The sequence below is a fragment of the Plasmodium gallinaceum genome, assembly GCF_900005855.1.
Source record: "Plasmodium gallinaceum strain 8A genome assembly, contig: PGAL8A_v1_65, whole genome shotgun sequence".
Classification (NCBI taxonomy): domain Eukaryota; phylum Apicomplexa; class Aconoidasida; order Haemosporida; family Plasmodiidae; genus Plasmodium; species Plasmodium gallinaceum.
This window is the reverse complement of record NW_021628225.1, coordinates 1,387,959-1,399,422: the sequence shown is the minus strand read 5'-3', so window position 1 is coordinate 1,399,422 and position 11,464 is coordinate 1,387,959. Positions and strand designations below refer to the sequence as shown.

Genomic DNA, 11,464 nt, shown 5'->3' with positions numbered 1-11,464 from the left:
AAAAAAAAAAAAAAAAAAAATTTTTTTTTAAAAAAAAAAAAAAAAAAAAAAAAAAAAATTATATATTTATGCATTTAAAAAGTTGTATATCTTTTTTTTTTTTAATAATTTATATTTCAAAGGAATGCTCTTTTTCCATAAGTATAATTTATTATATAAAACTATCTTTTATAAATTAAGAGTTTTACTAACATTTCATTAATATATACTTAATATATTTCATATATATATATATATATATATATATTTATATATGTGTGTGTATGTAAATGTGCATTAATCTGTAAGCATAAATTTATATTGATATCTGTATATGAGCATATGCACACTTTAAATTATTTCATTTTTTAATTTTTTGTTGAAAATATTTGGTGAAGAATTTGTGGAAGAATCTATAATAGGAGAATTATTATAAGATCTTTTTTTTTTTGTTTTATTGTTGGATTTCTCTACTGATTTATTAATAGGTTTAAAAAAATCTCTTATATCTCTATCTTTTTTATTGTTATTAATATTATTGTTACTATAATTATTACTATTATTATTACTATCAAATGATCGGAATTCAGAAGATCTTCGTCGAATTTTTGGTGTATTGACTAAAGAAGACGGATATGATTTATTATGATTATTAGTTAAATCAACCATAAATTGATCAAATTTATTTACCTCTTTTACATTTAATGTATCTTCCATTCCGTTTAATGCTGTAGTTAAGGTATTCCATTTCCTATTTATAATCTTCCATACAATTTCATCAATAGTATTTTGTGCAATCAAATAATGAATATTTACATTTTCATGAGTTGTTCCAATTCTATGAGCACGATCTTCTGCTTGGATAATTTGACCTGGAACCCAATACAATTCACCAAATACAACTGTATTAGCTGCAGTTAAATTTAAACCTATACCACAAGCTGTTAAAGACAATAATGCAATTTTAATGTTTTCATTTTCTTGAAAATTTTTAATATACAATTCTCTCTTATCCATTGATGTTAATCCATCAACACGTATAAATTGAGTTTTTTTTTCTTTTAGAAATTCCTCTATTTCGTCCATTACTAGTTTATGATGACAAAATAGTAAAAATTTAATATCAGCGTCAATCAAATAGGTAATATATTCTTTTATAGCTTTTACTTTAGCATATCCAGTCATTTTAAATAAATGAGAAATTGATATGTTTTCCTCTTCATTATCTTCTGATTTTGAGTTATTCATTTGCGAAAAATGAACCTCATCAAATTCATCTATGTTGATATTTTTTTTCATTTCTAATTTTTTATAATAAGTTAAAATTTCACTTAGTTCTTTTGGTGGTATTTCTACAGGTATTTTGGATCTCAATTTTTCAGGTAATTCCTTCAATACATCTTTTTTTAATCTTCTTATCATTATTGTATTTGTTAAAAATAAATGTAATTCTTCTGTATGCTTACATCCGACATATTCAATTTTTCTTGTATATATATTCTTATCTTTAAAGCAGTATCTATCACAAAACTCATGATAATTAAATAAATTTGGAATAACACTTGAAACTTGTTCATATAATTCAGAAGGTTTATTTAATGCAGGAGTTCCTGACAACAATACACATCTTTTTGCACTTTTTATAATGGGTGTAATGGCTTTTGTTCTTTTAGAAAAGGAGTTTTTTAAGTAATGAGATTCATCACATATGATACTCTTGTATTTGTTTTGATATTTATCATTTTTTGTTATTAATTCATAAGATATTATGATCATTTTGCAATTAGAAGGAATATCAGTTTTACCACTTTTAACAACACATATATGTTTTTCACTTATTAAATGAGATAACCATCTTAAAGCCTGATCTTTCCATTGAAATCTAATTGAAGAAGGACATACAACAATAAATGGCCAATCGTCATGATAGAATGCCATTAAAGCTAATGCCTGTAACGTTTTTCCTAATCCCATTTCATCTCCTATTAATACTCTTCCATTTTTTTTTAACCCAAAATAAACCCCTTCTCTTTGAAAATTTTTTAATTCTGTACTTAATTTTTCACCTAATAGGATATCTAATTTGTCAAAATGTTCTCTCGTATAACTACACATAGTATTTGTCAAGATATTTGCAGTAATTTCACATATTTTTTTAGGTTCTGAAAATTTTGCATAATTTTTAAAGCATTTTAACAAAAAATTTGGTATTGCATGCACACCACCTAAAATATTACATTTTTCTTTTAAATTATTCAAAACATATTCATACTTATCTGCTTCAAACATAACACAAGAATAGTTATTAATTTTTTTTATGGTAGGGTTAAATTCAGATATTATTTTAAAAAGTTCTTTCGATAAAAAATTTTTAAAATTTACAAATTTTCTAGTATTGTTATCCTTCTGTACTATTTTAAAATGGTCATCATCAAATATTTCAAATGCGACTATTATATCTAATTCTAATTTTTCTTCTTTTCGGTTGTTACTATTGTTTATTTGATTCATAAGTTCCTGCTCATAATTTTTATATTCACTACTGTTCATTTTATCTATAATGTTTTTTTCATCATTATTTATATAACTATTTTTATTTTTATCGTATGAATCATATATATTTCCTTTATCGGAAAAATTATTATTTTCATTTGTCTTTTTCTTTTCAAACATATTATATATATTTTCATTATTTGATTTCTGACTTTTCATATTATTGTCATTTTTTTCACCTTCTTTTTGTAAAATATAATTTTTAAATAATATTAATGATCCTGTAGGGTTATCCAGTTTTTTAACCCAAGATACATAAGACTTATGTTTTTCGTAAACTTCTTCAAAACTTTTTCCATTATATTTTCCAAAATTAAATACCTCCATATTTTTATATTTGTAACTTTTTCTTGTATAAACAAAATAAAATTATTATATTTAAGAACACATTTAAAAAAAATTAAAAATATAACTAAATATTATTATTTTTTATTTTTTTTTTTTTTTTTTTTTTTTTCAATGTATATATATAAGTGTATCTTTTTTTAAGAGTTATGCATTTGTATTTTATATAATTTTAATGTTATTTTTTCTTTAAAATAATTTCATCTATAAATTTTATTTAAGACATATAAATGATATAAATCATTTTATAGTTTATATGGTAAGATAAATAAATGAACAGAAAAACAAACCTCAATTTATTAAATTTATTTTATGTTTTAAATAAAATATATAATGTTCCTTTTTTGAATCATTTATGTAAAAACATTTCATATTTATTTCATATTATTTTATTTCTTTTTTAACTTATTCTATAAAAAAATATTGTTATTTAAATCTAATATTAAACGAATCCAAATGAAAAATGTCATAAATTTTTTTTTAATTTCTTTTTTAAATAAATGTATATATAAAAATATTATTAAAGCTAGAATAATTAAAAATATTTTAATGTTCAAAATAAAAAGAAGACAAAAAAAAAAAATTAAATATATTTCAAGGTAAAAACTCAGGAAAACAATTATAAAAGTTTAAAAAAAATATATTTTTATAAAAATTAATATAATAAAATATATCTCAGAAAATTCCGAATATAAAAAACTACAAAAGAAAAAGAAATAAAAAAAAAAAAAAAAAAAAAAAAAAAAAAAAAGGAAAAAAAAAAAAAAAAAAAAAAAAAAAAAAAAAAGTTACAAAAAAAAAAAATGTTGCGTTTCCTTCGCAAATGGGATATTACAAACCAAAAATAATATACACGTAAGAAAGTACCTATTTGGATATTCTTTTATGGAAATAAAAAATACTAACTAAATAATACATGTTTATTTTCTTTTTTTCCTTCTTTTTTGAAAATTTTTTAAAAAGTGTAATTTAACTATTTTATTTAATAAATAGATCACATTCATCTAACTTATTTTTAATTTGCGAAATATCTATATTCATGAGAACTTTAAAATCTTCATATAATTTCTTATACAATTTTTTGGATATTACGTAAGCTAATAATAATGGTTCTTTAAATAAATCTTTATTTTTCTTGTATAAACCTAATGATGTTATATAAATAATTTTAGTAATAAAAAATTTATAATGGTGAAACACATGCCAATAATATACAGAAGAGACACAATAAGAACCCAATTGTAAAACTAAAATATCTTTTTCAATGTAATTTTCTGATAAATTGCAAAAATTTTCACAAATATTCTCCATGATTAAATTTATACTATTTTCTTCACGCTCACCTTTAAAATAAAAATTATTAAAATTCAATTCTTTTCTTTTTTTTTTTAAACGTCTTCCTTCAATCATATTAGTATATCTATATGAGTTAAAATTTTCACTTTCTTTTATATGATTAAGAATATATTTTTCATTCTGCAAAACTGTGGCGTTGTTAGAATTAGATTTATTAATTTGTAAAAAATCTTTTTTTCTTTTCTCATTCTGATTTTTTATAAATAATTTATTTGACTCTTTAATTTTTTTCATTTTTAATTCATCATTTTCTTCATTTTTCAATATATCAATTGGGTTAGAAAAGTTATTGAAATACAATTTCCCTAACCATCCAAAGTTATTTACTCTCATAAAGTTAAAAAAGCAATTATTCCATAAATCAGCTGAATTATAAAAAGGCTTAATAAAAAAAACAGGACAAGCATAAGTTAGTTTTCTATTACAACAAGAGCAACATATTTTATTATATTCTAGGTAAAAAATAAAAATATTTGCATAATTTTTTAAAATATTTTTAAAACTAGTTTGAAAAGGATGGGACTCGAATTGATCTCTTTTTGATAAAATTTTATTTTCAATTTTTTGGATACAACGATCATAATAATTTTTTGATTTATTTTTACTTATTTTACAAATCATTTTTAAAAAATCGTAATTACTAAACTTTTCTTCATTCTTTAAGAACTCATAAATTTTTAGTATTTCATCATTCAAAATATTATACATAAAACTGTCATTAATATCTTTCATTATTTTTTTTTTAAAGTTCATTTTATTATTATATGAATACTCTTTTTCTTTTTTAGAATTTCCAAATATGTCATATTCATATTCTTTATCTTCGCTCTCAACATCATTCTCATCCTCATTCTCATCTTCTTCATCATTTTCATACTCATCCTCGTCATTATCATCTTCTTCATTTTCATCCTCATCATTATCATCTTCTTCATTTTCATCCTCATCATTATCATCTTCCTTCTCATCATCATCCTCATATTCTTTTTCTATTTCATAATCATATTCTACTTTCTGTCTATGTTGTTGCTTCTTTTCTTTTATTTCTTCTTTTTTATCTTTTTCTAATTTTTTAATTTCAAATTTTTCATTATAATTTTCTTCTATCGATTTCTCGCTGTTATTCATATTTAGATTATTTTCATCTTTTAAGTTAATTTTTTTATTATATGAATATTCAATATTTGATAGAGAACTACCGTCACTTATAATATATTTTTTTTTTTTTTTTTTTTTCATTTTTTCTTGATTTAACATAAAATTACTAAAATGGCTTTGATTATATGACTCTTTGTTTTTTTGACTATCAGAGTCATGTTCAAATAATCTTTTTAGATTTTTTTTTTTTTTTTTTTTGTTATTTTTTAGCCCTTCTGTTGTACTATCTGACTTATTATAATATTCTTCAAGAAATTTTTTTTTTTCTAATTCTTTATGAATGTTTGAATAATTTAATTTTAATAACTCTACTACTTTTTTAGTATTTTCAGAAACCTTAAAGTAATTAACCTTATACTGAAAGTTTGGAGATAGTAGAGATAAAGTAATAAATTCAATATACAATCTAATAGATTTTTTTATACTTAAAGAATTAAAGCTAAAGTAATCATCGTCTAAATTTTGTTCATTAAATATCTTTAAATGTAATGCATATTCATCAGTTTTTTTTTTTCCATCTGAATTATCATAAGACAGATCTGTCTCATGAGAATTTTCATATAAATTTGAATAATCAGAAATATATTTAGAATTTTCACTACTTGATATTATTTTATTTTTTTTATTTTTTTTTTTTCCACTAAATCTAAAATCTACATCACTTTCAGTTTTTCTTAAATTATTTTCATTTGACTCATTTTCACTAAAAAGATTAACATTTGAATTTATTTTATCATAATTATTTTTATTCATATGAGTTTCATCAAAACTATTTGTATTTGAAGAGTTTTTATTACATTGATATGTTTTTATATTATTTCGATTAATACTGCTTTCACATAAAGTTTTGTCTGCCATATCATTTTTAATATTATCTTTAATAAAACTGAATAATAATTTACTTTCATCTTCTTCATTACACATTTCTGTGCTATCATTATTCTTTACAAAATCCTTACTTATATATTTTTTTGAACAGAAATTTTTGTTAATTTGTAAATCTTCATTATAATTTTTATCCGTGATTATTGTGTTACTAACCTCGTTTTCTTCATTAAAGGAATTTTCTACATTATTAGATGAAAATATATTTTTATCATCATCAAAATCATTTTCATATTTTATTTTTTCGACAAAAAAATTTTTTTTTATTGTATTATCTTCACTACAACTGCTATCACTAATTATTTTTTTTTTTAATTTGCTTTTTGAATTTATTATTTTTTCATTAAACTCAAAACAATTGTGTTTTTTTGTGTTTTTTATATTTATTACTTTTGATAACTCATATAATTTTTTTTTTCTACAATTATCTATTCTTGTTTCGTTCTTTTCCTCTTTTTTGTAATCTTCATTATATTCATTCATTTGTGTTGTATCTTTAACATAAGCTTTATTATAATAAGGTTTTAATTGTGTATTTTTATTATTTACATTTCTCTTTTTTAATACCATTTCTAAAAATAATAATCTTGAAATTCATTAACATAGTCATAATTTTAAATGCCTTTATAATTTTTAAATTAAATTTTGTCTATTTCATTTTAAAATACTTTTTTTTAAAATATAATAAAAATCTTTAACAATAGGTTTTAATATTATAGTTTTATTAATAATATATTTAAAAATATTATAAATAGTTAATTAGTTTTATATTTAGTAAGCATAAGAATATATTTAATTGGGAAAATATTTATTTATTTATATTTTACAACCCACAAAAACAAAAAAAAAAAAAAAAAAAAAAAAAAAATGGATAGTATTCAAGATATTATATTAATATGCAATTTGCTAACAATATTATTCTATAGTCTTTAGGAAAAAAATATGAAAGATAAAAAAATACATCAAAGAAAAAATCATTTCAAATTTTGCATAAATACTGATAAATTATCTTTTTAATACTATTTTCAATGTTAACATTTTCATTTGCACATGTACAAAATTAATCTAAAAACTTCTTGTAAAAAAAATTATGTTTGTGTTATTTTTTTATATTCTTTCATAAAAATATTTTTATTCTTTGAAAATAATGTATTTTTTAACTAATCATTTGAAGAAATTTTACAAAAAAATACAAGTGAAATTATTTTTTTTTAAAACATAAAATAAAATATGAACTTAATTTGCCTTTACATAAATTTTATTATTTTTTTTTTTTTTTTTTTTTTTCTTTACATCATAACTTATTCTAATAAAAATGAAAGATAAGTTATATTAAAAAAAAAAAAAATACTTTTTATTATTGTTTATAAGTTATTAATAATAATTTCATAAAATTAAATAATTCAAAAAATTATAAATGTTATAGTGATTTATAAATTAAAATAGTTAATTTTGTTAACTTATGTTGAAAATAAATCATACAATTAAATTGGTAATTTATAGAAAAGGCAAAATTTTTGCCAACAATACATTGCCATGAACCTATATTTTGATTTTTTAGATTGTCTATGTCATCTAAGCAGTTTTTATCATTTATATTATCTTTATTTAATATTTCATCATTTTCACATTTCAGTTTTATTTGGCTTGCTATATCCTTTTCAAACTTATTTTCCTTAATAGCTTTTAAAGTTATTTTAGATATTTTTTCACAATTCTCACTATTCATACATATGCCTTTAATTTCAAATTTTGATGAATATTTTTTCACATCACTTAGTTCCATCATTTATAAAAATAAAAAAAAAAATTTTATAAAATTATTAATAAAATATATATAGATAATATTTTAATTCATAAAATGTAAAATCTAAGGAGTTTTATTTAATTTAATCATATAAATAGAAAAAAAAAAAACTTAAAATTTTCTTTTTAAAAACTAAAAAAAAAAATGTATTTCTAATAATGAAAAAAATGTTGTCGTAAAAAAACAGTACTAATGTTATAAAAACAAAAAATAATAATAAATTTTTTAGAAAATAAATTAAAAATATAAAAGTAATATACCTAAAATAATAATGAGAATAATAAGATAGTAAATAATAATGTAAATAAAAATAATAATACTAACATAAAGATGTGTATATGACATGTCTATAAATTCTCTTATATTAAAAAATTGATTTTTAAATTTCACATAAAAATTATTATGATTATTAAAATATAAACTTATATTTATAATATATATTTGCATATCTAGATGGTATTATTTATTTGATATTATAACAATAATATCATAAAACAAAAATGAAAAAATAAGAAGTGGATAATAGAAAAAAAAAAAAAAAAAAAAAAAAAAAAATTAAAATAAACAGCTATAAATATATGTTCAATATAATACATATGATATACAAAAAAAAAAAAAAAAAATTTTAAAAATTATATATTTCTTTTATATATAGAATTCTTCTCTTTAGAGAAAAATAATTTTTTATATTGTTTTTTTTTGCTGATGCCCAAATTTTTGTTAAATTTATAAATGGAATTCCTCCATTTTGAAAAGTTAAAAGGAAACGAATTTTTAATAAAATATCTTTTTTTTTTAGGTTAGTATTTCTTACAATATTTTCAATTAATAGATAATAATCTCTTTCGAGAATATATTCTAAACTATCATCATTTATATATTTTTCAAACCAACCATATAATAAAACACTGATGCTTTTTAATGCTACGTCATTTTTATCTATGTAATTTTCAGAATAATTATATAATATTATATTTAAAATGTTTTCTTTTAATTCTGCATAATTATGTACTTCGTTTCTAAATATATTTATACATAATTCAACAAATTCTTTGCATCTATTTGTTAATATTTTATTATTAATTAAATATTCTTGTGCTTCATTTATATAAGTTTCAATATCTTGTTTTAACAAATATTTTTTATTCATCCATTTTAATTTTTTAATATCAAAAACTATTGAAGATTTATTTAATAAATGTATATTGAAATTCTCTATTAATTCATCCATAGTATAAAATTCTCTAAAAATAAAAAATAAATTGTTATTTTTGATAAATACACATATGCATATAATTTAAACATTAGTAATTATACATATATATGAAGAATTTTTTTATTCAAATAAACTCTAACTTTTTAGAAATGCTTCCCCATCCCAGTGTAGCCATATAATTAACTACGCATTCTGGTTTAAAACCTTCATCCCTAAAAATAAAATATAAATAAGCATTTTATATAAATTCATACTTGTAATATCATACATGAATAAAGAAAAAAGGTAAAAAAAAACCTTAAGTTTCTAATTAAACATTCACTATTCCTTTTGCTAATTTTTTTTTTATTTGAAGTCGTTATAATAGGTATATGAGCATAAACCGGAATATTAGAATTCAAAGATTCTAATATTAAAATTTGCCTAAAATATATGAAGAATATTTTAAATAATACAATATTTGAAAAGTTAAAAAAAAAAAAAAAAAAAAAAAAAAAAAATTCATACATTTACATAATGCATGAAATATCTTACTTGAATGTATTTGATATATGTTCAACACCTCTTATAACATGAGATACTTTCATTAGGTGATCATCAACGGATGCTGAAAAATTGTATGTTGGCAATTTATTACTTCTTAATATAACAAAGTCTTCATCTACAACATCAGTAATATTATTTTTTAAAATATCTTTCAGTATAATTTTTCTGTTGATTGGTGATTTGTATCGTATTGTGTATGGTTTATCTTGTTCTAAATACTTTTTAATTATTTCATTATTTAAATATCGACATTTTCTATCATAGATATACTTTTTTTTCATCATTTTTTCCTAAGAGAAAATTATAGAAGCTTTTATTATTTTCTTAATAATGATTTTATTCTAATTTATTTTTACCTTTTCTTTTTTTTCATTTAACTCTTCTTTTGAACAAAAACAGAAATAAGCTTTTCCTTGTTTAACAAAATCATGAGCTATTTTTCTATAAAATAATTTTAAAAAAATTATTTAAAAATTTCAACATAAAGTTAATTTTTCCTATATATGTACATGAATAATTTTTTCTCTTTTTTTTGTTTTTCTACTACTTATAAACTTCTAGTCTTTCGGATTGTTTATATGGACCATATATTCCTCCTTTATCTGGACCTTCATCCCAATTTAATTTTAGCCACCTTTTAATAACAGTAGGAAGAATAAGAAGAAAGTTTAAAGTAGTAATTAATAGCTTAGTATTATAATGATTATGTTTTTATTTTTATTCTAATTTTTTTTTTATTTTTTTTTAAATATAAATATATAAATTTATTAATTTAATTTGATTTTAAAAAATCATGTACATTGCATATATTAAATAACTAAGAATATCTTAAATACCTTAAGTCATTAATTATTTCACTTAATGATTCTTTGGAATTTCTTTTTGTATCTGTATCTTCAAATCTCAGTATTAAAATTCCTTTCATCTGTTTTGATAGAATGTAATTATATAAAAAGGTCCTACATCCTCCAATATGCATATAACCAGTTGGACTTGGAGCAAATCTTAATCTTGGTTCAATCTTAGGAACTTCATCATTTATAACAAAATTTTTAAAATTTTTTTTTTTTTTGTTATATTTAATTGTATTCTTTATGCTGTTTTTTAAAATGAAACCAAATTTGTATTTTTTATTATGTAATATATTTAATCGATATTCCCTTGACTTTTTATCCCAAGAATGAAAGAAAAGTTTTGCTTCATTTGCATTTATCTTTATTATAATTAATATAATTAAAAAAAAATAAAAATTCATATTTTTTCATGATAGCTTTTTCTTTCATCATAAAAAAATTTACTAAAATATTTATTAGTAAATTTAAATCATATACTTTTTTTTTTGCTGCATAATTTTTCAGTTTTAAGTCTTTATAAAGTAAATTAATTTTTTTTAACACTTTTATATATATTAATATATGTATTTCTTTTTTTACATTTTTTTTTTTTTTTTTTTTTTTTTTTTTTTTTTTTTTTTTTTTGTATATTTTTATTACAGTTTTGGCAACATTTATGCTTTTAAAATAACTTACCATTTTATTTTTTTTTTTTTATTAAACATAAAATATATTAATAATATATTAAACATTAAAATTTAAATATTATTATTTTTACTCTTATTT

The 11,464-nt window shown here is 18.9% G+C and overlaps 4 protein-coding genes across 4 annotated transcripts; all 4 read right to left on the bottom strand.

The window, feature by feature from the left end:
* Positions 1-330: 330 nt before the first annotated feature.
* PGAL8A_00163900 (DNA helicase, putative) lies at positions 331-2,859 on the bottom strand (the record flags this gene model as incomplete). Its single annotated transcript, XM_028675195.1, has 1 exon — positions 331-2,859. The coding sequence occupies one exon, from the start codon at positions 2,857-2,859 to the stop codon at positions 331-333; it is 2,529 nt and encodes an 842-aa protein (XP_028526751.1).
* A 996-nt stretch (positions 2,860-3,855) lies between these two features.
* PGAL8A_00163800 (conserved Plasmodium protein, unknown function) lies at positions 3,856-6,846 on the bottom strand (the record flags this gene model as incomplete). Its single annotated transcript, XM_028675194.1, has 1 exon — positions 3,856-6,846. One exon carries the CDS (start codon positions 6,844-6,846, stop codon positions 3,856-3,858), a length of 2,991 nt encoding a protein of 996 aa, XP_028526750.1.
* Positions 6,847-7,696: 850 nt separating this feature from the next.
* PGAL8A_00163700 (dynein light chain, putative) lies at positions 7,697-8,065 on the bottom strand (the record flags this gene model as incomplete). The annotated part of the gene is made up of 1 exon (XM_028675193.1): positions 7,697-8,065. One exon carries the CDS (start codon positions 8,063-8,065, stop codon positions 7,697-7,699), a length of 369 nt encoding a protein of 122 aa, XP_028526749.1.
* A 643-nt stretch (positions 8,066-8,708) lies between these two features.
* PGAL8A_00163600 (elongation factor 1-alpha, putative) lies at positions 8,709-11,100 on the bottom strand (the record flags this gene model as incomplete). Its single annotated transcript, XM_028675192.1, has 7 exons — positions 8,709-9,327; positions 9,440-9,511; positions 9,597-9,722; positions 9,834-10,135; positions 10,202-10,286; positions 10,393-10,479; positions 10,682-11,100. The coding sequence occupies 7 exons, from the start codon at positions 11,098-11,100 to the stop codon at positions 8,709-8,711; spliced, it is 1,710 nt and encodes a 569-aa protein (XP_028526748.1).
* Between the last annotated feature and the right edge of the window lie 364 nt (positions 11,101-11,464).